This window comes from Rattus rattus, chromosome 15 (genome assembly GCF_011064425.1).
Source record: "Rattus rattus isolate New Zealand chromosome 15, Rrattus_CSIRO_v1, whole genome shotgun sequence".
Lineage (NCBI taxonomy): Eukaryota > Metazoa > Chordata > Mammalia > Rodentia > Muridae > Rattus > Rattus rattus.
This window is the reverse complement of record NC_046168.1, coordinates 31498133-31526015: the sequence shown is the minus strand read 5'-3', so window position 1 is coordinate 31526015 and position 27883 is coordinate 31498133. Positions and strand designations below refer to the sequence as shown.

Here is a 27883-nt window from a genome sequence, read left to right as displayed (position 1 = left end):
TTAAAAAGTTACAGGATCGAGCATCCATTCATGTATTTATACACCTATACATCATCCATTGTAAAGGTACCTAGCAGCAACTGTCTTCCAAAAGCTATTTGCAAAACAGGTTTAAATTTATTTCAGCATTAAAAACCAAGGAGCCTTATTTAAGCTTTCTTTGGAGACCAAGGAATGTGCTGTCCCCAAGTTCTGACACTGCAGATCTGTCAAGTGTCTTGTCTCAGTTGAGCGCTCTTGGGCTCTTCAGCAGAGGAGGCAAAAGCTACAGTAAAGCCCTTAAATGGCCTTTGCTCCACAGTCAAACAGGCATGGCCCCATTCAAAGACGCCCTGTTAAATCTTACAAGTCTAAATGCTCCCACTGCTACACCATCCCTGTGGGGAACAGAGGAAACATTGAATGAATGTATAAAGAATGAATGAAGTGGGGTTGGGGATTTAGCTCAGTGGTAGAGCGCTTGCCTAGGGAAGCGCAAGGCCCTGGGTTCGGTCCCCAGCTCCGAAAAAAAAAAACCAAAAAAAAAAAAAAAAAAAAAGAATGAATGAAGTTCTAAGTGAATGTGTATGGTTGACCTGGGCACATCTACATCAAGGACTGAAGGCCTAGAACCCATGGGAACCGCAGGGCCTTCCCTGTATGGGTCAGGCTTGGAACTGGTAAATGGTAAACCCTTCCTGGGGTCCAAGTAAGTGTTTTCAAACAAACCATAAGTACATGCAAAACCCAGCAATGGAAGCTTCTTCCTTCCAGATGACTGAAGACAACTCTAGTACAAAGGCCTCCTACGTAGACTGCTGTGCACAATCGATACGCTGAGATTTTGAGCTACTGCATAGTAGATACGCTCCATCAGAGCTGGTACAACCTACTTGAAGCCAGTTTTTCTGGACATTGTGTCTGCATGTCTGTCCTTTCCTTATTCCCTGGGCACCAGTCAAGTTTTCAAGATGGACTGGCGCAGTCAGTAACACACCCCCACTCTATTCAGATTTGAAAACATGTGGTTATTTATTTAAGACAGCTCACTGTAGCCTTCACTGGCCTGAAACTTGATATGTAGACCGGGCTGGCCTCCAACTCAGAGATTCATCTGCCTCTGCCTCTGGAGTGCTGGGACCAAAGGTGTGCGGCAGCTCATTTGGCCAAAGGTTGTCCATATTTTAGGTGTCTGCCTGACATTTTAGGATTATGTAGTGGGCAACATCAGGCAAATGCCTTAACTGCTGATACAGAGGCATTCAGTTAGCCACAAAACTGTGCTAAATGGGAACTCCATCTGTGGTGAATCAACTCTCCCTCTCTATTTCCAGGTTCAAGTAGTTCTGAGTGTTCTGTGAGATGATTCACATGCCACTAACATCTGCAGCAGAGAATGGAGGTGTTCTTCACCCTCTTCAGCATAGCTCTCAAGCCATCCTTAATGTCAGTCCCTGACCATGTCACTGAGATCTCAGGCTCCGTGAGATTACCACCCACAGCCTCAAGGAGACAACCCAAATGTTTTCTGAAGACTGTGGCAGCTGGTGACTGCACATTTTCCCACTGTACTCCAAGTACTACCATTGTGCTGAGTGATTTCAGGATCCGCCTGGATCCTTTTTCAATGCCTGATGTCCCCTTTGTCCTGGTCTTGTAAGCATCCCAGCCTCATCAACCTTACTTCCACCTCACTGTGGTTCCCTTTTACTCAAGAATATACTGCATTTGCTTAGCTCTAAAACTCGTAAGCAATACACTACCAAACCTGAACCCCCAACCCAAAACTAAAATCTTGGAAATAAGAGAAAGATCAGAGTTGGAATATGCAGTCACCTGACAGAATCGTGTGAAAGTACCCGAGACGTGAAATTCGGCAAATGAATGACAGCACCTTCAAAAGCTGTGTCAAGGCAAGTCTCTGCAACCCTCCCTATCCGACTGTCAGGTTAGCCTTACCCACTGCGATCACCCATCAGACAGAAACCGCTGTCAGAAACGGCGCCGCGGATCTTGCTATTTCTTTCTTGTCAAAACAACCAGCTTCAAGGTCTTTTTAATCTTAGCTCTTGTGATTTGAATCTCAACAACTCCCAGCAAAGCTCATGTGTTAAAATGCTAGGCGACCAGCTTGAGGAGTCATTTAATTTCCAAATTGAGTTACTTTATTCTATGTGCCTGTTTCATTTTCAGGTACGGATAGAATCTTCTCAACATCATTTTTGAGATTAAAACCCTGACTAGTGCTTGGATATAGTGATGTATAATGCTTTTGGTTTTCCAGTCACTTTGTGAATTTCTCAACAAAACAGAGAATCACAAATTTTATTGTGCCGTCTTATTTTTTGCTCAGCATTATGCCACACATTCAGTAGTCTTTCTCATTCCACACTTTCCCTCAAATGACACGAGTAACCACCGCAATCCGTATCACTTTCCCCTCTGTGAACCTGCCGGTTCCGCCCCCCTTCTCCTCGAATTCGGTCCAGTTTCGAATTACCCCGGGAAATAATGATCAGAGTCAGCCTGGCTCGAGCATTCGGAGGCCACACTGGTTGGGTTCATGAGATTCGGTGACTGGGAGGAAGGAACCGGAAGGCGGTGGCCGCACAGGGAGTACCAGCTGAGAGGAAGTCAAACCCACGCCTGCCGTGCCAGGAGTGGGTCAACACCAACCCCAGCCAGATGTACTTTGAGCCGGAGGGGCAGAGACCGGAAGTACAGCCCTCCCGGGTTACGAGCAGCCAATCACAAGTGAGAACACTAGCATATAGGGCGGAAGAGAAGCGGCCCAGTTCCGGACGCGGCCGCCGCGGCCGCCATCTGTCACCTCATCTCCGGCACCGGCAGCCGGTTGTCCGTGTCCCGCCCGTGTCTTCGTCGGAGCCCGCCCCCCTCCTGTCACCTCTCGGCTCCGTCGTTGTCTCTGCCTTCTTCCCGGAATGGATCTGGTCGGAGTGTCTTCACCTGAACCCGGGCCCGCAGCAGCTTGGGGACCCAGTAAGGTAAGCAGTGGCCACGGCAAGTGAGCCAGCTCACGCCAAATGCTTGTCTCCGAAGTCAGGAGACGTGAGTCGGGCGAACCTTGGGGCAGGACCCTGGCGGCTTCGCTCAGGCCGTCCCGGGTAGTCGGGGTCCGACTGGATCTGGGTCTTGTCTTCTCCATTTGTTCCTGGACAGGAGCGGAAAGCCCCACACGGACGCCGAGGTTTGAGGGAAAACAGCTGGCTCTTGTTTTTCACTAGCCAAGTGGGTCAGCCCAACCCTGAGAAAGCTTAGACAGAAAATTGCTTTAGGAAACTGTCGCTTTCAGACTGGTGCGGGTATCCCAGTTCCGTAATGTCTTGTTTTCAATATGTTAAAAGATAAAAATCTAGCTGTGCCTTCCCCTTTCCAGGGGCAGTAATACTGTAAAATGGTTATGGATTTTCATGTTCCGCCGTAGGCTTGGTTTCTCCGTACTTCTCGAATGGCAGACTACGATTCTTTTCTGTTCACGTCTGATTTTGAGCCTCCTCCTTTTCGTGTTAAACTGGTTAGGATGAAAAGACCGGTAACACTTGCTGAGAGCAATAGTGCTTCCTTTGGGGTTTGTATTCCCCAGGTTTAAGGTTGTGAAGGGAATCCAGCCTTCTAAAACTTCGTGATAGTTTCTTGCATGCTACCACAGAATTCAGTTATTAATCTTTTTTAATTTTTTTATTTTTAAGGGATAATTTTACTTCTCCCACCACAATATATCCCATCAAATTTTTTCAAGCAAGATAAAAATTAAAATGTGGTTACATTCCCTTTTTGCGTCAAGTGATTGATTACAATGAGTTTCCCAATATTCATACATGAATGAATGTTTTCCATAGTGCATGTGAAAAAAAATATTTCCAAGAACCCACATACATTCATAATCTAAAAGATTAACATAGTATAATGAAGCAAAATATTTTTCTCAGCCAGTTCTCTTACTAACAGGCTACAATTTGTGGTTACAAAGAAATGATCAATCATATTACTATTTATCTTAAAAAGTGCTCTTATAAAATCTTAAAAGAATCACAAATCTAACTTTACCATAAAAATCAATGAGTCTTTTATACTTTAAATCCACAAAATGCACACTTACTCATTAATATTTTTAATCAATTATTAATCTTAATGGACCATTTTTTTTAATCCAGAAAAAGAGATAATTGCTGTTGAGTTGGATTTGGGGTGTTGGTGTGGAAGGGTCGGTGTTTTGAGGCAGGGTTTCTTTGTGTAGCCCTGGAACTTGCTCTGTCCATGAATCTGTCCTCTACCTCAGAGATCCACCTGCTTCTGGGACTAAAGACGTGCACCACCACTGCCAGGCTCAACTGCTCAGTTTTCTAAAAGCTGGTTTTATAAGTTTATAACCCTGTAGGAAGAGTCAGAGGTTGTGCTGTAAATATAGTTACACCTTCATGTCATTTTATCCATTTGTTTGTGAGGTTCTGACTTTGTTGGTGAGGTAAAGGTGACTATACATAAAAGGACAAAGAAAGGTAAGCCAGGTTCTTTGAGTTTCTCCAGCTAGACACCCACAGAAGGTGGGGGAAATTCTCAGTGAAAACAGGTATTCTGAGAACATGTTTCACTTCCTAAATAAATAATACCAGATTAACTGCCCATCACCCTCTCCTGTAAGTGTATATCATCACAACTGTAAAATCCATCCTCATCACTTAACAAAATGTGTGTTCCTGGAGGTTTTTGGTAGACAGACTACCAAAACCAGCTTCGCATAACCATTTTCCTCTCTAAGCATGGAAAGCCAGTGAGTGCCCAGGGAGGAGACGCAGAGGCCCTGAGAATGCACTGTTTAACACTTTAAAGAATCACTAATGCATAGTTTAATAGGAGAGAGCTTACACTTCATTTATTTGTTGTATTTTTTTGATTGAAGTATATTAGGAAAATCCATCATGAGATATATTATATCATTTGATATAGATTTAGATATATATCAAATATAATTGAAGATGGGCACAGTCAAGAGAAATTCAACAGTTAGCATGAGTGTGCAATTACACATTCAGTCAGCCCACAGGATGATGATGTCATCAGATCTGATGTAAACTCTGGAAAACTCTATTATACTTGAGAGAATAAAAGTTACAAAGACAAAGCATGACTTAGTAAAACCTTTGACCTCACAGTTCTGATAGGGTCCCAGTGACCTGTCCCAGGGTACAAGTGACAGAATGCCACACTGCTATTACAGACAAGGGGGGACTGCCAACCAGAGGCAGAAGTTAGGAAGTGTCTAGCTCCAACAGGGAGTTGTAGAAATGAATCCATGGAACTGCTACAGACACCAAAGAGTCTGAGAAACTCAAAACCAAGAGGAGCTTAAGGAGACATGACAAATCTAATGTGGTGTCCTGGATGTAGTTCTATATCAGAAAAAGGCATTAGGGGAAAGCTAAGGAAATATTAATAAAGTATGGACTGTAGTTTTAACATATTGCCAGGCATGGTAGTGTGTGCCTGTAGTTCCAAGGCTAAATGCAAAGTCAGGAGATCAAAGCCAGCCTGGGCTACCTAGTGAGGGCCATGTCTCAAAAACTGTCAGTATGTAATGTGCATAGCTGTAATCCCAGGTAGGAGATAGGAGGACTGAAGGTGGGAGGTGAAGTTTCATGGCCACTGTTGGCTCTATACTCTGTCTCCAAGAAAGGTTATATCAATTATGATGAATGTACAATTCTAGTACATGATGTTGACCATTAGGGAAAAACCAGATGGTTTTTTCCAGAAACGTTTGACTCATTGGCTTGTTGACAATGTGTCCTGATTATTTGGTTAGAAAAAGGTCTTCCTGTGAGTTGTGATCTTCTTAGACTTGCTTTAAGTAGAAGACTGAGCTTTTGTTACTGTGTGTCTCTTTTGTGTCTGTCATTTTTCATTTTACTTGAGTCAGTCCTCAGATATCTTCAGTAAAAACCTTTCTATAATTGAGATGAGCAGCTAGGAACAAACACATCATTTGGAACCAAAGGAAAGAAGGCTGATTCCCCTTCAATCTGCACTAGCCAGAGACTGATGAATGTGGCCATGGTCAAGAACCTTGAGGAGCAGAGTTCAGTGGTGGAACTTCCCCAGATTAGATGATGGGACCATCTCAGGGTTAAGGATTTAGGAAGCTGGCTATGGGTCTGCCACATACACTATTAGGTTTATGTACTTGGACCCAGAATACTTGAGAGAACCATTTAAAAAGTGAAAGTCTTTGGTTCATGGTTTCAGAGCTTTCAGATCATGGTCACTTGGCTGTGTTTTTGGGCCTGTAGTGAGATAGCATGTCATGGAAGTCAGAGCTGAGGATCTGGAAGGAAACAGACCAGAACCCTTACGGTCTAGTTGTCTCTGGAAAACCCTCACAGGCACGCCCAGAAGAGTGATTCAAGTCTGATTATATTGACAGCCACTGTTGACCTCAGGTGCACTCTGAAAGGATTGGGTGCTGCTTCTCAGATGAGCTTAATGTTGTGCATGAATATATTGATGAACAGAACTGGGAGTTGGACTTGGGCTGTCGTGCTTTCTCCACAGGTTTCTCTCAGCTGAGCCATCCCACCGGCCCACTGCCTCTTAAGTACTCAGTAAAAAGTCTCAAGAGGTGGACAGCAGACTCTCCACTACATATCCCTAGTGCTAGTTCATAGGAAAAGCCTCCAGTAAAATTTCCAAGCCCCTCTCAGCAGGACTAGCCATTTGTGGAGTGTTCCCTTTCCCAAAGCTATCCTCACAGAGCCCAGGAGAATTTTGTGGGAGGCTTTTACTAGATACTTTTAAATGTTTCAATTTGATTTTAAACTGTGGAAGTCTGAAATTGTGACTTACTTAACTGAAGGAAGTTGCCTCAGTGGGAGGTGTTCCAGTTGAGCTGCTTGGCAGAGATAGGGGAAGCACAGCTGTGAGTGTGAGGTTCCATAGGACGTGATCACCGTGAGTGGGCAATTCTGGGTGCTGTTTATATCTATGGTCTGTGTTTTGGACTTAATCTTTGGGGAATAGAGAAACCACTACTTCAAAATAACAAAATTCCTGCCTGACATTGTTAACTCTTCTGAGGAGTGCGTCTAATAGTTTATAGTTAATGTGTTTAGAATCGGGTGATGACAGTAGACCCTGAGCCTCAAAAATAGGCAGGGTGGAGGAAGGAAGGGCCCTGAGCAGTTTGAGATGCTCAAAGGCACCAGACCCCTGCAGCGTCAGACTACTTTTGGTTATCTTTGCATTGTTTCCTTTGGCGTGTATCACGCGACAATTACTTGACTGTTTCTATGCTTAAGCTCTAAGCTGAATCCTAAGGAAGAGAGTGCACATGCTGTGCTAGCTGTTGAAATTTTAGTGTTGATTCTGCACTAATGGAGCTTTCCTTTGTCTCAGTCTCTAAGCCTTTAAAATGTAGATGCTATGGCCAGATGCAGTGGCTTAATCCCAGCAGGAGAGAGGCAGAGCCTGGTCTACAAAGTTTCAGGACAACCAGAACTACAAAACAGAGACCCAATTCAAATGAGGATCCAAGAGAAGGGTTTTATTACAGATCTGAGGGAAAGATGCTCTGGAAGGGTTCACACTGGATTTGTCCATGAGTGAGGAAGAAGAGAGAGAAGCAAGAGAAGGGAGAGGCAAGCAGGCCCGGGGAAGAGCCACAGACAGAGACTGTGGAACGTGCACTGCTAGAATGGCTAGGTATACAGGCGTCCTACACTGGGAGAAGGGAAGCCCAGCCAGTGGGCTGAAGAGGTAAGACAGGGGGCCGTGCTGGGCAGTGCCGGGAGGAGGAGGCACAGGTACTGAGACTTACCTGGGTTTCTTTGAGATCTGGCAAGACCAACCAACCAATAAAGAAATAATGTAGCTACTTAGTTGTGCCATGATTTAAATAAATGGGACTTAAATATAGGAAATGTTGAAATGTTGTCTGCAGAGCTGGGAGTATAGCTCATGCTATTGCCCGGAATGGCAGTTACCTAGAGTGGAGTGGACCTTGGGTACAGTCTCTACCGCTGCAAAAAGGGGTGGGGGGTCGGGGGGCATGGATGGGGGGCTGCTACTTCCCTTATTGATATTTGTGGTGAGAATACAGTCATCTGCTTTTAGAGCTTTGTGTTTGGGCTGATCAGATCAAGAACTTCTTTTAATTATTTTTACTTGACATGCGTGTTTGTTTATATGAGGGTATTGAATCCCCTAGAAATGGAATTACAGACAACTCTGATCTCCCATGTGAATGGGAGTTGAACCTGGGTCCTCTGGAAGAACATCCAGTTACTCTTAACTGTTGGGCCATCTCTCTAAACCCCCAGACCAATCATTTCTAGGTTAAAGAGCAGAAGGCCAAAGAAAGCCATGTTCTGCTCATTACAGAGAGCTTCAGTCAACTTCCAAGAAGTCTCTGTCCTCTCTAGGGGGTGCCTTCTATGAGGATGGACCAGCTCTACAGTGGCTATTGTAGGTGTGTGCAAGGGGCCATGTGCGCCTCTCTGCCTTAGGCTGAGTTCAGACAAAACTCCTCTGGTTCCCTTAGGCAGGAAGTCATTGTTGATTACCCTCAGGTTCCATCCAGGCAGCGCATCCAAGTCCGTTCTGACCCTCTCCACAGTGCTGTGGAACCTGAGCGTGGGTGGTTTTCCTATCCACTTGTCTCCGAGTCTCCTGTACCTCTGCTGTCTCTCCTTGGTTAAATAGTTTTGTGGCTAATTCTGTAGTAGACACTCATTAAGGAGTGAGCTCAGACAGTGAGAGTAACACAAAGTTTAACTAAGGGAATGTTACTAGTAAAATCTACATTTTGGTAAAAGCTCTGTACTGTGGAAATGGAATTAAGACAAGGAGTAAATGATGAATTGGATGTTTTAGGAAAGTGTGAAATAATCTAGAATCTGTGTTTCAGGAAAGCTGAGACAGTGACGTCACTAAGGGAGGCCAGTGCTGAAGAAGAATCTCAGGGACATTATTACTCTTTTGTAATCATAATTTGTCAAGTCTGATTCACAGACTCTGGAGGTGGGCAATACATATTTTGAGGCTTCTTCTTGGTTCTATTGTAGCATGTACTCAGACATCTTAAGGAGGACTGACACGTTTATAATGAGCCATGACCTTACGCTTAGATTGGAATTAGGCAAGCTCTTGAGTAGGACTAGAATTGTAATAGTTGGTAAGGTTAATTTTTTTTTTCCTTTGAGACATCCTTGTTTTATAGGGCAGACTGGCCTCAAAGCCACAGCAACCTCTTCCTTCAGCCTCTAGAACACTGGAATTACAGGAGTGCATCATCTGGATGGTCGCACAGACTATTCCCACGAGAAATCTGCTAGGGAAGCTCGGTCATAAGCAGAAAGGTTTGATGAGAAGTGGAAGGAAGGAGGGAGTTGGTTGTGCTTGAGCCTCTTGCCTCCTGTGTAATAGCCTGGTCCTTTTTCAGCCTTGAGAACACACTTACCAGAAGGCAAGGAGCAGGTTTCAGTTCACGCTCACCCTCAGTAAGATTGGCATTGGGAGTGGTCACGTGGCTCAGTGGGTAAAGACCTGCTGCCAGGCCTGGTAGTCTGACTTTAGCCCAATCCCTGGGACTCGCCTCCCGCCAGGTGTCCTTTGACCTAACTTTTGCCTTGTGGTGCTTGCACACTGAGTAAGCAAGTTAAAATGAAATTAACAAAATAGATGCTTTCTTTTAAAGTCAATTTTGTAAATAGCGAATCACCCATTTTGATGGTTTTAACTAGTTTAATTCTGAAAAAGATAACCTTGTTTTCAACTATTTAGCTACTATTATAAAGTTCTTCTCTTTTGTTTGAACAGTGCCCATGGGCTACCCCTCAAAACACAGTATCCTGTTCACTGGCGGAGGTGATGAGTGAAGAATTGGCCAAAGAGCTGCAGTTGGAAGAAGAAGCAGCTGCTTTCCCTGAAGCTGTGTATGTGACGCACACAGCACTTGCCGTAGCACAGCTTTAGAGTCTGACTGGGGACTGTCGTTACATATGAGCAAGAGTGCACACTCAGGAATGCAAAAGCAATTGCACTGTACCGAGTTCATCCTGATTGTCAGTACAGAGCAAATACCCCCTAAAATTTAGAACCCTCAGAAAAGCACTCAGAAATGTTCAGATTTTAGAGTATTTCAGATCATAATTTTTCAGATCAAGAATAATTAGACATTTGTCATTTCAGGCTTTGGGTCTGAAAACTTCAAAATCATAAATACTTTTAGTCCCAAGCAATTCAGAGAAGACATTCTGAGTTTGTATTATCTTAGGCAAACCACTGTTCCTCTGGGTTTTGTTCCTGTTACTGCAACAGTTGAACCATTAGGGTATTGTTTCCTAGTGTTCGTTGTCTGTTTCTTCATTAGTTTTCCTTCTACTCTGGCCAGATTATAGACAACAAGCATTCTGGGGTCCATGTGGATCTCCTGACAGACCCTGTAGTGCTGTCTCCGGCTCTCAGTCCTAGCTACGGCTCTGAGGTGGTGGTGGGTGGGAGCTGACTGGACAGAGGACGGCAGCGCTGTGGGATGTTAGTACTGCAGAGACGCTTTTTCTCACAGGCAGCAGCCGTTTGCCCAGCACATCAGGTGAGCTTCTGTCGCCTTATTTTGAATAGCGTTGCTGAAGGACCGTTTATTTCTGGAGAAAACATGGACACCTCCAGCGACCTGATGCTGGCTCAGATGCTGCAGATGGAATTTGACAGAGAATACGATGCACAGCTTAGGCGTGAAGAAAAGAAGTTCAACGGTGACAGCAAAGGTACCAGACCTCTGTCACTCTGACATTGCCACTGGGTGGTAGGAAATGCCTGTATACACTCCTGAATAAAACAGCACCCGTTTTTACCTTTAAGTTTCCATTTCATTTGAAAACTATCGGAAAGTTCATCCCTTTGAAGACAGTGACAGCTCTGAGGACGAGGTTGACTGGCAGGACACTCGCGACGATCCCTACAGACCAGGTGCTGCTTGTTTTCAGGGCACAGTTGGGAAGGGTAGCGTACGGAAGAGCAATGTCTCCAGTGAACTTGTTTAGATCCGTGTTTGTCTTGGGATCTCCTTTGATAATTCACTCGCTTAGATTCAAGTGCTCTTGCCGAACGCGAGACTTTACTACTTGCTGTTCTTATAGTCTTGGCTTTTCTTAATTGCTTTCAGCAAAGCCAGTTCCTACTCCCAAAAGGGGTTTTATTGGAAAAGGAAAAGACATCACAACTAAGCATGATGAAGTAGTATGTGGAAGAAAGAACACAGCAAGAATGGAAAACGTAAGTGACAGACAGTATAATCTCTCCATCAAGAGTTCAGATACATTTTAAAAACCGCATTCCGTCCAGATATGGTGCCATGCCTTTAACCCCAGTGCCAGGAGGCAGAGACATGTGGTGTACATAGTGAGGTACTGGCCAGCCTGGGAGACCGAGTGAACACAGAAACACAAGACACAGAAGGAAGCCAGCGGCATTCTGATACAGCGCCGTACATTTCTAAAGCTTTATTTGCTTTTATTTATTTCATATGGCCTCACACCACATAGTTTGAGGCTGGCCTCAAACTCATGCTCCTTTTTTGTGCCTCCTCTGTACTGTGGCCACCACCTCAGGCTGCAGAGATGATATAGATGACAGCACAAGTCCCAAACCCAGTCTGCGAAAGAGAGTTCAGTGCTGTGGAGTAAAACGCATGATGGTGGTGATTTACAAGATCTAAAATTAAGAAAGCTAGGCATGGAATCCAGCGCTTGGCAGGGAGAGGAAGGAGGATCAGGAATTAATCACCATCCTTGGCTTCATAGTGATTTCAAGGCTAGCTTGGGTACATTAGACTATGTCTTTAAAAAGAATGAATGAGTGCTTAGTTCTACATTTTTTTTTTTTAAAGACTTATTTATTCATTCTATGTATCTGAGTACACTGCTGCTGTCTTCAGACACACCAGAAGGGGACATCAGATCCCATTACAGATGGTTGTGAGCCACCATGTAGTTGTTGGGAATTGAACTCAGGACCTCTGGAAGAGCAGCCAGTGCCCTTAATCACAGAGAAATAGCATTTTTATAGGATACAGCAGTGGGGACAAGAAAAGAACTAGAGGAAGAAATACTTGCACTTGCTCTTCCAGAGGACCGGCGTTTGACGCCCAGCGCCCACATCAGGTGGTTCACAACCATCAGTATACCCCAGCTCCAGGAGATTTGATGCGTCTGGCCGCCATGGGCATTCACATTGCATGTGCTTGTGCGCCCACATACAGTTGATAGTAAATCTTAAATCCAAAAGCTCTTGGGTACTGGAGAGATAGCTCAGCAGTTATAGTACTTGCTGCTCCTGCAGAGGACTTGGATTTGTTTACCAGCACCCACACGGTGGCTCGCAACCATCCTTATCTCTAGTTCCAAAGGATGGGATGCTCTTGGTTTCCATGGGCACAAGCACGCCTATGGTAAATTCATATAGGCAAAACACTCAGACATACAAATTTAAAAAAGGAATTTTAGCTGTGTGTGTGAGAGAGACATAGACAGACAGGTATTGGGTCCCCTGGCACTGAGTAAAGGTTATTGTGAACTGACTCAGGGTCTCTGGAAGAACAAGCGTTCCTAACTGGGAAACCACTTCTCTAGTCCCAAATAAATACATCTTTTAAAGTTTTTTTTTCATAAATATTGTGATCAGTAAGAATGCAGACCTTAGCACACGAAGGCTTGTCTAGTACATATGTCACTGAGTGTGGTGGTTTTATACTCTGACTGGAATAGCTCTGGAACAGTGCTGTTCAGCAGAACTTAGTGACAGGGGGACTTGTGACATGGTAATCAACACAAATTTAAATATCCACAGGATGCCTGGCAGCTGCCTGAGTAGACTGTGCCATGGAGGTGACTGTACTGTAGCAACTTAAAAGTAATTTATGAAGTTGGATTTTTTTGTTAAGGTTTAGAGTTTGTTTAGCTTTCTGACATTGTCTTCTCTGGCATAAAAGTAAGGTACAGAGCAAACGCTGAGAGGCCTTCACCTCAGAAATGGTGAAGTGATTCTCTGCACAGGGTATGCTGTCCTTTGGGCTGCAGTTTCTTTGTCATTGCTCTTCTGTGTCTGGGATCCCTGCCCCGGGCCTGTGGGTTGTTTCTGCATGAGGTCATCTGTTGAGTATGAAATCTACTACGAGGCTAACTTGTCACCGTTGTTTCCAACATCATTGTCACCATGTGAAAACATTTAACTCCTGACTTTTCTTTGTCAGTTTGCACCTGGCTTTCAGGTTGGAGATGGAATTGGAATGGATTTAAAACTATCCAACCACGTTTTTAATGCTTTAAAACAACATGCCTACTCGGAAGAACGTCGAAGTGCCCGTCTCCATGAGAAGAAGGAACATTCCACCGCTGTAAGCATTCTTAGCACCTCCCCCATTTTGGTTGAAAAATTCATATTACAAACAGTGTCTGAGGGGAAAAAAGAGCAAAACAAAATTTCATCATTACCCCCATCCCTTTTTCTGAAACTGGCTTTCCAAACCAATGCTACTCAAGTGATGTCGCTTTGTGGCATTTTCTAGTTATTTAATCAGTGATTTAAAACACATATTACAGAGTTTTCAATTTCTAGAAGCAGTGCTTTGAGGCTCTCAGGATCTGGTGTGGCTGGGTGGCTTCTCACATGAACATGGTCCCCAGGACAGCACAGGTCCCCAGGACAGCACAGCCTTCAGCAGTGGTCAGCATCTACAGCTGGGGCTCATCTGCTGCTGCACCCCAGGAGCCAGAGCAGTGGCCTAGGTGGCAACCACAGTTGTCGGTGGTGTGGCTGGTAAATATACGAAGCCAGGTGTCATTAGAGGCTTTAGTGGAGGTAGTAATTTTGAGCCTTCAAACCCTGACATCACCTACCAGGACCTTCAAGGAACCTAACTGGCTTAGCAGAAACAGTTGGTGACCCTCGATTTCAAGTTTTAACGTGTTCAGAACCTGTATGAGGCTAACTCCTGATAGTGTTGAAGTCTGCCTACAGAGACTAGCCATGTCAAGGAGTTCAGATTGAGCTCAGGTGGCTCATGCATATCATCCCAGCACGTTGGAGTTTGAGGCTAACACAGCAGTATTGCCATGAGTTTCAGGGTAGCCTGGGCTTCGCAGGGATTTCCGGGCCAGCCTGGACTAGTGATATCAAAAAAAAGAAAAAAAAAGAAAAAAAAGAAAAAAAAAGTTACATTAGTCGCTCTCTGGGCTAATGGAGTTGAAGAAATGTTTGGAAACTGGACATAAAAGTACAATGTGTAAACTGAATTAAACCCTGGCTGTATTGGAACTTGCTTTGTAGACCAGGCTGGCCTTGAACTCAGAAATACAAATGCCTCTAAGCTCCCAAGTGCTGGGACTAATGCCATGTGTTACTACACCCATGATTTATTTAGTAATAATCTTACTGCTTCAGAATGCTATGTCCATACAGAGTTCACTGAGATGACAGGATTTGCAGCAGAGCGAGTGGTTATATGGCCTCCTTAAGCCATCTGAATGATAGTATTTGTGATTTAATTAGAATAAAGGTTTTTCCCCCAAAAAAGTTTTCTTTTAATGACAGTAATTTAGAGCATATACTGTGCATTTAGTTGAGTGTTTCAGATGATTAAAGTTCTATTTTATTACATATTTATGGGCATTTCATCAGTCCGTGTACCATGTGGGGACCTTGCATTCCCTGGGACTGGAGTTACAGACAGTTATGAACTGATGTGTGGGTGCTGGGAATTGAACTCAGGTCCATTGGAAGAGCAGCCAGTGCTCTTAATGGCCCACACATTTCTCCAGCCCAGATGTTCTACATTAAAAAAAAATGTTTTTGCCTAGTACACTGACACTTGTAATTTAATAGTCTTGTGTTTTACATTAATGAATATAATATCTATTTTGAAAATAACAAAATTACTACTCTTTAGAACACTAATCTTTTTATATTAATGAAGATAATATGTACTATTCTGGCAGTAAGTGTACTTACTGAACACTTAAAAAAGGGGCCAGAGAGGTGGTTCAGTATAATGTAAAGAACACGCGTTGTTCTTACAGAGGCTTAGAGCTCCATTACCAGTACCCACATCAGGCCGTTCAAAACTGCCTTAGCACATGCACATGTACACATAAATAAAAAGAATTTAAAAACCCTATAAGACTACGAGAGAGTTATTTAAACTTGGTTAAAGTTGGTAAAAAAGATTTTGATTAAGTTAATATTTGGGTTTTGATTTGTTTTAATTTCCAGTTTCTTCTTTAAGGACAGAATGTGGAAGCTATAGTCAAAGAGCCTCATTTCAAGGTTCAGTAGTAGGGGACCCACATTGGGTACACAGGGAAAGATGTCACAAGGTTGGTACTGTCTCAGAACAGGAAGGGAGAAGCTGTTGTCTTATAGCCTGGTGTATGAATTCTGTCTTCAAAGGGTAGAAGAGTTCCCAGTGGAGGGTGGCTAGCTAGGTAGAAAAGATGCTGAGGCCAATCAAGAAAAGTCAGAGGTTAGGGAAGGGGAGGGACTTTGTATACATTGAACCTAGAGATTTACCATCCTGCCTGGGCATCCCACTTGTACCACTTAACCACCTGCATTCACTGCCCCAGTCCCTATTGGCTATATTTAATCTTGGCTTATGTCCTGGCAATAGTGTGGGGGCTAGGGAGGAACACATTGCTGCTATAGAAGGAGACAGCAGGTAATGTGACCCTACTCCTCTAGTCCCTTCTCCAGTTCTGTCTCTGCAGGGGAGCTGTGGTGATGCTCCTATTCAGTTTTCTCCTATTTGTTTATCTTGGGACAAAATTGGGGGTTACTGGAGGCCAAGGGGAATATTTCAATGGACAGGAGTCCTGAACACTGTATCTGTGGCCTCCAAGACTGCATGGTGCCACCCAGGAGCCGTCATTGTCTCTGAACCTTGTCTACTTTAGTGTCCCGCCTGGGAGGACAGGGAAGAGTGGATGAGTAAAGTGTAGGGTGCAGGACTCAAGGTTTTGCTTTCCTTGAAGAGATTCTTTTCCAACCACATCATCATCTTCCACAAAGTGGGGAGCCAGGACTAGGAAGTCAGCAGTGCTGTTGAGAATGAAGGGGAAGCCTTGGTCAGAGCACATACTCTTCAGGAGGCTAGTTTTCCCCATACATCAGAGCCTCCCACTAGGCATATCGGGGCTTATGGTGAGCTGAAGGAGAATGGGCTGTTTCTCCCTGAGGTCAGTGTGGAGGAAGCACAGAGGATGAGTGGTCATCTTCAGACATTTCCAGAGCAGGCCTTGGGTGGGTCTACCCAGGAATCAGCTTGGGCCTGAGTCCCTTACACACAATCTGTGCCCGTCTCCACACTCAGACACTATCTCACCTATTCTGTGCCCTACCGTCTTAGGATGGTCCTTCATTGGCTCTGCTTACCTTTGGACATGGGTTACTGTGGCTCTGCTGTCAGCACGTAAGTCCCTTTGGGGCTATTCCTCAAGAAACTCTGACCTTGAAAGTTTTCTGCCACAGAAACAGTGACTCTGGTCCAGACTTGGGACTGTCACCAAACCCATCTCTTTAGCCTCATGACACTGGAGCAGAAATCCAGGGGCCCCCGAGGAAAAGTGTATCATTGTGATCATGCTCTAACAAGAGCCAACTTTGCATTTGCCTTAAAGAGAGTCTTTCATGTTGACCATTTTCACTTATAGAACTTTATCTCTTACAGGAAAAAGCAGTTGATCCTAAGACACGCTTACTTATGTATAAAATGGTCAACTCTGGAATGTTGGAGACAATCACTGGCTGTATTAGTACAGGAAAGGAATCTGTTGTCTTTCATGCATATGGAGGGAGGTAAATGAAAAAACAAAACAACAACAACAAAAAAAAACAAAAACAAAAAACCAGCACCGTGGTGAAAACACCTTTCCCCTCAGGACTGATGGACTTACATATAATCAAACTTAATGCTGCATAACGAGTAGAATCATTTAGAAATCATTACTATGGAGAGGTTAGGCAGTACTTTTTATTTATTTGAACTTATAAGCATTCAAATTCCTATTAATCAAGTCTTTGCCTTTGGTTTTCTTAATTATTCCTCTTTACACACATCCATAATGCACAAACATCACAATGAAGTGGATTGTTAAGGTCTGAGAAGAGGAGAGAAGGCAGCGCAGGGCCTGGGGCTGCGGCTCCGAGTTAGAGCACAAGCTTAGTGCGCATAAGGCGCTGGGTCCAATCCCAGCACAAAACCAAACCAGCCAAAAAGGAAGGAGGTGTGTGTGGGAGGGGCTTGCCTCTTTCAACCTCAGATCTGGAACAGGCTATACTCACTATGGGTATTTTGTAGAGCACAGTGAGATCATACTTTGTAATTGCTGCTATTAATCTTAATAAACATTTCTTAATATTTCAACACAGGCTTCCTTGAAATAAGACATATGACTTAATGTGCTAATTATTGTAAAGCAAAAGATTGCCCATGACTAAAACTTTACAAGCAAGTGTTGAAACTTTACAAGGAAGTGTTAGAAGTGGTCTTCATCTGAACTTACTTAAGGTTTTCCCATAAGTAACAATTTTGAGCCCAATCTTTCAGAAATTCGTGTATGTTTATTACTTATCTGATGCAGTGATCTTTCCCAGGTTGACATACCTTAAGGACTTTAGGTATCAGTAGACCTTTCTAGACGGAGTCATTCCTTCTTTTGAATGTGTGTGCAGCCAGTGACAGTAAGAGGCCAGATGGCACTGGCCCTGGAACTGGAGTTACAGGTGTTAGTGAGTGTTCTGCGTGGGTGCTGGGAACCAAATTCCAGTCCTTGGAATGGGAAGCACGGCAAGTGTTCTTATCCTCCGCGCCGTCTCTCCATCCACAACCATGCTACTTGAAATGACATGGCAGCATGGAGGGAGATCCTTGAATTTTGGTTTTCGAGACAGGGTTTCTGAGTGTAACCAGCCTTGGTTGTCCCGGACTTGCTTTGTAGACCAGGCTGGCCTCGAGCTCACAGAGATCTGCCTGCCTCCGAGTATCAGGATTAAAGGCATGCGGCATCACCCTTGGCTTAGTCCGAGGTCTTTAAAAGAGCATAAATGATAGGATTACATCACAGACATATGTATATATTCTAAAGGGGATGATTGATTAGAGTATCTCACAAACTGCAGTCTGATAGTTCAGCAGTAGATGCCTCCTGATAGAAAGGCCAGGAATTGGAGATTGAGTCCAGGAGACTGCATGTCTGGGAGTTCCTAGGGAGCTGCTGGTCCTCAGTCTGCACTGGAATCATGAAGTAGTGTGAGGAATGGATACCTTAGCAGCAGGGAAGATCTTGCCAGCAAGACTGAGGGCAATTAGACCTTCCTCTCCCTTTTATGTGGGCTGTTACAGAAAGTCTGGGCCAGATTTAGGGTGGATCTTCCTACCTAAGATGATCTGATCAAGAATAATCCCTAGCCAGGTGGTGGTGGCACATGCCTTTAATCACAGCACTTGGGAGGCAGAGGCAGGACGATCTCTGAGTTTGAGCCAGGGCTACATTGTGAGACCCTGTCCTAGCCAAAAAACAAGAGGAGGAGGAGAACTCCTCCTCATAGCATGCTTGGTGTCAGTTGATTACAAGTACAGCAGAATTAACACCCAAGACAGGCCACCACTCTAGAAATGTAGCCCTGTGACCGCAGTTGCCCGGGGAGAGGGAGGGAGGGAGGGAGGCTTCCTCAGCCTTATAGTCAAAGCTTCAGCTCTGTCGATGATGTTATTACACAGCTCCAATTCTGTGCTAGTCAGCAGATTTCCACTTTTCCCTGACAGTAAATGTTAGAGATACAGGGAATAACTCGATGCAAACGCACTGGATGTGGTAAGAGCCTTATGTTGACACAGGAAGTTAGAAGGATGCACACAGGTGTTGTAGCTTCCTGTGAGGTAAGAGTTTCCTTGAGCAACAGTAAGACCCTGTACTAAGGAGAGAAGGAGCTGGTGTGGTGCCCGTAATCTCAGCACTCAGCCTAGGCTATCTGAGTCCCTGTCTCAAAAAATAAAGGCCAGAAAATTAGCAGAGGGATAGGTGACTTGCGTGAGATAAGGTTCATGGACGTGTTTTGCTAGGAGAATACCGAGGTGAATTATTTAAATTTGGACTCTATCACTGATTGTTTTAAATGTCAGGTTTTGTTTACTCTGTGGGTAAACGATCCAATGATAGGAAGCTCCCCTCAAGTAGCCTAGTCTGTCTATAACCTATTTAGGGTATTGGGTTCATTTCTTTGTAATCTCTTCCTGAAAACTTCTCATCCACCTGCCAGTGTGTGAGTGCCTTCCATCTGCTGGGTGTCCCCACCACCGCACCGCTGCCTTCAAGGTTATCGCTACGTAGACAGCACAGATGTGTGCTGCTCTCCAAGGTTTCACTGGGGCAGTGTCCTGGCTTTGACGAGAGAGCAGGGAAGTCTGGGGAAGTGACACCAGGACCTGCCCGGTGTGGAAGATCAGACTGCGCTGCACTGCAGACTAGAGAGAGCAGCCTAGGAAGCAGGGGAGCTGTGGCAGGAAGGAGTGTGAATCTGGAGGGAGTCTTCTATTTAAGCACAGTGGGAACCAAAGACGGGGTTTTTATTTTCAAAAGATGACGTGAGCTGCTAGAAGGAAAATGGATGACGATAAAAAAAGAAAAAGGCTCGGCTTTGGATGTGACTCAGTACTTAATAGCATGGAGAGTCCTGGGTTCAGTCCCTATGACAGTGGAAACCCTTCCTGGCAGTGAAGTGAAGAATAGGAAGCTGTGGTTAGAAAGTATAATCAGCAGTCTGTGCTGTTGGATTGGACATGGGCTACTCTTAGCCAGCCTAGCCAATGTCGGTGTTATTTCCTGAGATGAGAGCCTAAGGGAAAGTCGATCTAGGAAGCCACCATTGTTCTTGGCATGGAGAGTTGAAGACACCTGCTACACATCCAGGGAAACTGAGTATGGGTTGAATAAAGGGCCTGACACTGTAGAGAAAATGCGGAACAGGTACGGAAGGGTAAGTGCTCTCCACAGGTAGAGGACATGAAGGCCTTAGATCTCGCATAAGGAAAGGGGTTCCTAAAGGGGCTGAGTGGAGAAGTAGCCAGAAGAGTGTAATACACAAAGGTTGCTGGCTTAGTTCAGATTCTGTCTTCTGGAAGCATTTCTCTTGCAGCTTAGCTTGCCTGCAGGTATTTAGAAGTAAGTGTTGCTATAGTTCACACACCTTCTTTTCTTCCTAGTTATCGCTGTGATTTAAACCTCTTGAGTCAGCCCTGCCTCTGCCTTCCTTGCTCTTCCTACCCTAACATGCTGATCATGTGACATGCCTTCATGATTGCTGCTCCCTCTGGAGAAATGCCCAAGCTCTTTGTCACCTGTCTCCTCCCCACCCTGTCCCCCATCTCCACCTTTGATTTCCTCTCTCTAGCCAGGACTTTACGGTACTGTTTCCTCAGAAAGGGCCCAAGTCTCTTGTGAATATGGTTCAAATCCTCCCCTTTGGCCTGGCTTTGGCCTGGCTCTGGCACTCTCCAATGCTGGTCACCTTGTGCATCCTGTTGGCTCTTTCCAGTGTCCATTCATACTCTGCTTCTGCTCCCTTCCTCCTCCTGCCTCTTCATGTGCTCACAGGGCGCACTCACACCTTTTAGTCACCCTCACACAGCCGCCAAGAAAGGAATTATTTTTTTAAAAGGGTTTTCTCTATATTGATTTTGTTGAGTTTTACTCCCAAATCATCCAAGGTCATAATGGTTTGTTTTAAGGAGTACGTTTTCCCATTATTTGTCAAGCTTGAGTTTATAGTCATGAAACTAAACTTATATTGAAAGAAACAAAACCAACTAGGACCAATAGTGAATATCTATGGGTCTACATCTTGGGGAGCTGAGGCAGAAGAATCCTTTGGGTCTAGGAATTCCAGGCCATTCTAGGAAACATATCAGAACCCCCCAGAACCTAACATTTTATTCAGATACAATACTTGAAGGTATTAAATAGAAAAGACAATACAGTTGCTGGCACCTTGAAACAAAGTCTGTGTACTTGGGCGGGATAGTCTCTCCGTGCATTGCAACTATGTTGACTTAGTTCTTCTTCTTCCCTTTCCCCTTAGCCTGGAGGATGAAAAGGAAGATGGTAAAGTTATACCAACAGAGTGTGCCATCAAGGTATTTAAAACAACTCTTAATGAGTTCAAGAATCGTGACAAATACATTAAAGATGATTTCAGGTTTAAAGATCGCTTCAGTAAACTAAATCCACGTAAGATCATCCGCATGTGGGCAGAGAAGGAGATGCACAATCTCACAAGGTAAAGAAAACGGTCTTGCCGCAGGCGACCTTGGGAATTACCCTGTGTACCCAGACTGCTAGCAGGCCAGGATCCATACTGTCTTTTAAGCTGATTTACAGAAGAGCAAACGGCTTTGGCTTTTTAGTGCTTCATGAGACTTTTTGTCAGAAAACACTTCCATGTTTTGAACCAGAATTCCTACTTTGTAAATGAAAAGCCATTTTCCTGTGTTATTGATATTTTAAGAGAAACTAAAGCACTATCTGCCTAGACATGCTATTCTACGTATGAAAGTTCTCTGTTGAATATTCTTTCCGGAGAATCACAGTGCATGCAGGGCGCCTACTGCACCTGTGCCAACCTTCCCATGATGCCACCGCACTGTTGAGTGTCCCTACCAGGGGCTCTGTCTTACCTTTGTTTTTGTTTCCACATCTCCTGTGTAGAACATAATAGCAGCTCAATGCAGGTCCTAGTTAGGCGTTGTTAAATTAATGCATGTTGCCTCCTGATCTTTATATTCTTAATTATTTCTTTCTATATAGAATGCAGAAGGCTGGAATTCCTTGTCCAACAGTTGTACTGCTTAAGAAGCACATTTTAGTTATGTCTTTCATTGGCCACGATCAAGTTCCAGCCCCTAAATTAAAGGAAGTAAAGCTTAGTGAAGAAGAAATGAAAGATGCCTACCACCAGACTCTCCACGTAAGTAGTGCCTACCACCAGACTCTCCACGTAAGTGCCTTTATAGCTGTGCACTGACTTGTGAATAGTGTGCTGTAGTCCCAGGTACACTCAGCCCAGCTCTTCACGGCCACCCTGGCGACTTTACAGCTGCCTATCTGTAACCCTCCACCCTGGGCAGCTAAAGCTGAAGGACCTCAAGTTCAGGGCCAGCTTGAACTCCTTAGTGTCACCCTATCCAACAGAAAGAGTTGCTTTTGTGCTTTGTATGTTGAATGTTAGGTAACTTAAGACATTCATGGAGCAAGGGCGGGCTTCACTCTTAGCACTGCCAACTTAAAATATTAAGCCACTTTTCACTGAACTTCAGTCAAGTTTAGCAGATGGAATCCTGTGTGTCTGAGTCCTTAGAAGTTCCTTAACAGTAAAGAAAGGGCCTATAGCCACTCTCTGGAGTCAGAGGAGGCAGATGGCATCCTTCCGGCAGGATGACGATGAAAACTGAAGACTGGAGTGACAGTTGCTGAGTCAGATGCTCCGACTGGAAACCCTATGTCAGGAGTGTTGGGGTGATAGCTGAATTAGGTTCGAGGCCTCCTGCTTAAGGTGGTGTTCCTTGTACTGTCATTGCTCCTCTGGAGTGTTCTCAGTGAACACTGGAGAGACTTACAGTGTGCATGGAGCCTTTGTGTCATACAGCAGCAGACAGGAATATAAAAACACTGCCCAAGTCATTGCCTAAGTCATGATCGAGGGGCCTGGGCTTCAGTGGTGCAGATATCCTCAGCCTTGGGGTCATCACAGGGCTCCTGGGCTCTGATGCAAACAGGAAATGTGGGGGCAGGGAGTGGACTTAAGCCAGTATACTTCTGTGCAAGCCTAGGGCTGAGTTTGCACTCCTAGTATCCCTCTAAAAAGCCTGGTGTGTGTCTGCATTCCCAGCCCTGGGAGGAAACAGGAGGATCCCAGGCCTTGCTGGCAGGCTACTCTAGCTGAATCTGTGAGCTCCAGGTTTATAGGGAGAGAGAGACCTTGTCTCAAGAACTAAGGTGGAGAGCAATAGAGGAAGACACCAGACATGGACTTCTGGCTTCTACATGCATGCACACTTACACATTCATGAACATGCATACATACAAAAAAGGATACAGTCAGGCAGGTAAACCACCTTCCACTGCTAGAAAAGAGCCATGAAAAAAAGAAATCCTTTTCTGGGTGACTGGGAAGAGACAAAGTGGTCGACTTTTGTTGTTTGGTTCTGTTAGGGAGGCAAACAATGGTTTCAATTATAAGGTTAGGGCTATCACTGTGTTCAGTGTGTGATGCTCCTTAATTTAAAAAGGCTGTTAGTCACACATGCCACACACTGAGAATCCCAGCACTTGGGAGTCTAAGGCAGAAAGTTTGAGTTCAAGACCAGCCCACACTACATACCAAGACATTGGCTCACAAACAAGAGCATCTCTATTCTACCCCACCAACCCTGGTGAGAAATACTTTTCACGTGGAATTGTGTGTGCTCCACAGAGGACTCAGTGAGACACTTGCCTTTACAGAGGGAAGGGACCTACCTTGGCCCCCTGCTTAGGCAACAGATCCACTTGGAATCTGACCATGGGCTGATTTTGTTGTCCCAGCAAGAAAGCAGAATGTCGCACCCTAGTTCTCTGGCAGTGCCCTGCTACCCCTCATCCTCCTAAGCAGCACTGAGGCAACAGGAGGAAGGAGGGCTCTGGTGAGGCTGTGACTCAGTTGTCGATCCAATTCATTACTGTGACAAATAAGAAAGGAAATAAGTTTTTAACTTGTTTTTCTGGGAAGTATTGATTGAGGTGTACTTTAATCAGTAACTTAATTTATTTAGTAGAGCTCAATTAGAGCTGTGCCTTCATTCCCTCAATATCCCTTCCTTTCTCACAGTTGATGCAGCAGTTGTACAAGGAATGCACCCTTGTGCACGCCGACCTCAGCGAGTACAACATGCTGTGGCACGCTGGGAAGGTAAGTGGCACAGTTAGTTTATATCCAGGTTACCTTTCCTGATGTGAGTCAGTGAGTATAAACACATCGATCTGTGCTCTGTGTTTACTAGGTCTGGTTGATTGATGTCAGTCAGTCGGTAGAACCGACCCATCCTCATGGCCTGGAGTTCTTATTCCGTGACTGTAGGAACGTTTCACAGGTAGGCGTGCAAAGCGGTGTCTTTCAAAGGACCTAACAGGTTCAAATATTTTCTCACTCCTAAGAGAACCATGTTTGTAGAAATTTAAGGAAGGGATACCAGCTCCCTTGCTGATAAGGAGATAAAGGAGACATTTTCTGAATTCATTCGTGGACTCTTGAGCCTGTGACTCACATAACCTGCTTCTGAGGTCTTAGTGCATAAACCAACGGTGGAACGTGGTAAGCCTGCTGCTTCCTGCCACGTTGCTCTGTGATAGACAAGGAGGAGCAGTGCCTGCTCACTCTCACTTCGCATTTTGCTAGCAGGAGAACCAAGTGAGAGAATAACTGTACTAGAGGTAACCTGTGGGCTGCTTAAAAATTATAACTCATGGGGTTTAGTGAATATAGCATCTGTCTATACGACGCCAGGCCAAAGTAATTGTACACAGGGCACCACATTTATAAGTGAAGAGGAGATATCAGCAAGCAGAGCAGGTGCTAAAGATGGACAGACGTCAAGTAGAACTTGGGCCTCTTAACCTAATGCCTGCAAAATGGTGACGGCGTTTACTGGTGCCTTGTTTATGCTGGTCTGTGAGAACTTTGCTGGTGACCGTTTGTATGCCATTGCTAGTTCTTCCAGAAGGGAGGAGTAAAGGAAGCCCTTAACGAGCGGGAGCTGTTCAATGCTGTTTCTGGCCTGAGCATCTCAGCAGACAATGAAGCTGACTTCTTAGCTGAGGTGAGTGGTGTAGCTCTCTGTCCTCGTATTGCTGCTGCTGAGGAGCTGTCCCGGGCTCAGACTGCACCTGACCGCCCTCCAAACCTGTCTCCTCATCATCCTCTACAGAGTTGGCAGTGTGCTTACAGTGGGGAATAGACTACTGGACACGGCACCTGTCTTTAATCCCAGCACTCAGGAGGCAGAGACAGGACGATCTCTGAGCTCTAGGGCAGCCTGGTCTACAGAGTGTGTTCCGTGGCAGGGGTCTAAAAAGAAGGGCTGGGTAACGACACATCCCAGCTTAGTTTTCTTTCTCCAGTCTAAAGAACGAGGATGCTGACTTAGGAGTGCTCTGGGTGATATGAAAACAGGAGCTCATGGAGCCCGCCTGCCCTTTGCAGAAGGTAGCCACAGACAGAGATTCCTCCATTGTAGTGCCAGAGCTATGGGAACAAAGAGGCAGAAAGCCAGATTCCTTCAGAGATCTCTTGATACCTTAGGATTGGACAAAAGTTAAAATGTAAAAGTGACAGCTAGCTGTGAATGTCACACCCTTTAATCCCAGAGGCTGGTGGATCTTTGTGAGCTCGAGGCCACCCTGATGTACACAGGGAGTTGCAGGCTATCTAGTCTACATAGAGAAAGGATGTCTTTTAAAAAATGCATTTCCCCAGCATTTTACCCACAAGGCAGAGAGTAGAGTCTATTTCTGAAATTCTCATGTGAAACTTGAGCTTGGCCAAGCTCTGGGGGAACCTAAGAACAGGCAGGAAGTACCGAGAGCCGTAGCTCAGTCAAATGGGGTTAACACTGTCGAGTGGGAGCTGTATGGAGAACATCGCAAAACTGATCAGATTCTAGTTCCTGACTTCATATAGATACTCAGTACTGACCTTGGTAATATAATCGAGTCAGAAGCAAACAGTTATATGTACACACGTGTCACATACAGAGGGGGTGGGGAGAGGGAGGTGAGAGACAGACAGACAGAGACAGACTGACTCTAATTCAAGGCCAGCATCATTACTAAAGGCCAGGGGTTAGAGAGGAAAAATGCCACCTTGGTCAGGTATGATCATAAAAAGTCAAAACTTGACAAGTGGATTCCATGATTGGTTCTGTAGATAGAAGCTTTGGAGAAAATGAACGAAGATCATGTTCAGAAGAATGGAAGGAAAGCAGCCTCGTTTCTGAAAGATGAAGGAAGCCCACCCATGCTGTATGCGGAGTAGTCCAGCAGAGATGGCCAGCTGCCACAGCCAACGAGTGCGTGACCTGACCTGACCTACCAAAGCAGGAGTGGGCAGGGCTGCTTCTGTGCTCCTCACTCGTGACCCACGTGCCAGATGTGTGCAATTTTTAACTCGGCATTGAAAGAATAAAATGTCACTACCTCTCATCTTACAAAAAGGATAATAGAATTCTTTAACACCTACAGATGTGTAGCCAAAGGAGTCTGGATTTTACACAACTCATGATCTGAAATGTCTCGATGAGGATTTTCACATAGGCAGTGTTTCCAAACGTGGGAGGTGGGGACTGAGGTTTTTGCAGGGGAGGCTCGATGGCTGCACTGCTCCACGCCACTTGCCTCTTGCTTTCCCTGGCAGCTATGGGTGAACGCTACCATTTTAAATCAGCCTTCTCAACTGCTGGACTGTGAGCCTGGAGACCCCAGTGGGTCTAGAAGTGGGCATTTGGCTTCAGAGTGGATGGCGGAAGTAGACAGAAGCAATGTGCCTGGTGGTAGACCTCGGATGTGTGGGAGTCTACATTTCTGTCTCACCCAGGAAAGACGACATGGGTTTCTGAAAGATGAATAGAGAAGGATTTCTTAACTAAATTTTAAAACTTTCAGGTTTTCTTCATTTAGGTTAGATGGTTGGGATGTAATTCATCTACATTTATAATGAAATATAAAGTATCTGGAAGGGCAGAATGTAAGAATTGTATCTGATACAGTTTAAGAAGGCAATGAAACATTTCAGTTTACATTTCCCTAAAATTGTTCACATATTGATTGCTAATCATTTGGAGAGAAATAGAACAAAGTAACTAGAGCTCTAAATAAGTGGAAGACAAAGTAATGAATTAACCAGCAACTCAGCTGTTGGCCTCTTTGCCCGTCTTCACCCTGGCTGGACTCAGCTTGAGAGGGGGAGGGAGCCTTCTTCTGAAGACCAGTGGCTGCTCTCACCTCATTACCCCGCTCCAGGGGTCACAGTGGATCCACTAAAACCTGGCTTTCTGTCCGGTTATAAAGAGGAAATGTAATTTATATTTGAAAGGTTTTAACATTATTTAAATGGCCAGCTATGTTCTTTCTAGACTATTTATCTTTGTTTCTGTTATACTGCTTTCAATTGCATTCCAGAGGAGTGGGAATTTAGGTGACTCCTCCCTTACTCGATGTTTGCCACTCCACACAGAGTTAAATGATGACTGAGTATTGGCTGGACGGAAATTCCAGAAAACTCATTTGGAACAATCATTTAAAACTTTGTTTGCTTTCTTGACATAATCTTTCTCAAACCATTGCCTGGAGTGTGCTATGAACTTGCCTTTCAAGAAATTAAAAATGAAGAGATCATTTTAGAATTGGTTCACTGTGTGGTTAATTCTTAGTCCTTATTTTAATGTCCTGGCACCAAGACACCCTTTCTATAGTGAAGTGTAAGTGCGCGCGCGCACACACACACACACACATGCACACACACGCACACACACGCGCACACACACACACACACACGATTTCTGTTTTGAGTTTTACTAACAATGCTCTATACATACTTTTTTCCCTTTTGTGAATTCAGGACATTTTTCATATAGCTGGATGTTGTAGGAGATACTAATTTGATAAGTAATTTAGTAAAGTGTGTATATGTTTGTAATAGGAATATTTTGCCTTATTTTATTGATTGTGGAGATCTATATCTGTATATATATCTATAAAAATAAGTTACCAACACAAGGTGATTGGAGAGAATTTCTGTCTCAATAAGATAA

The 27883-nt window shown here is 44.6% G+C and overlaps 1 protein-coding gene across 1 annotated transcript; it reads left to right on the top strand.

Annotated features, from left to right (window-relative positions):
* Positions 1–2012: 2012 nt before the first annotated feature.
* On the top strand, positions 2013–27480 carry Riok3 (RIO kinase 3). The gene is made up of 13 exons (XM_032885353.1): positions 2013–2984; positions 9811–9926; positions 10615–10760; positions 10855–10962; positions 11159–11268; positions 13244–13387; positions 16715–16842; positions 21124–21321; positions 21849–22008; positions 23908–23988; positions 24080–24169; positions 24788–24895; positions 26002–27480. The coding sequence occupies exons 1-13, from the start codon at positions 2922–2924 to the stop codon at positions 26107–26109; spliced, it is 1560 nt and encodes a 519-aa protein (XP_032741244.1). The 5' UTR covers positions 2013–2921; the 3' UTR covers positions 26110–27480.
* The last annotated feature ends 403 nt before the right edge of the window (positions 27481–27883 follow it).

What these genes read in the sequence shown, in the direction of transcription:
- Riok3 (XM_032885353.1), top strand. Translation starts at nt 2,922, where the DNA reads ATGGATCTGGTCGGAGTGTCTTCACCTGAACCCGGGCCCGCAGCAGCT. An exon ending in CAGCTTGGGGACCCAGTAAG is followed by an intron (nt 2,985 to 9,810) that starts GTAAGCAGTGGC and finishes TTGTTTGAACAG; the next exon opens with TGCCCATGGGCTACCCCTCA. An exon ending in AGAAGGAACATTCCACCGCT is followed by an intron (nt 13,388 to 16,714) that starts GTAAGCATTCTT and finishes TATCTCTTACAG; the next exon opens with GAAAAAGCAGTTGATCCTAA.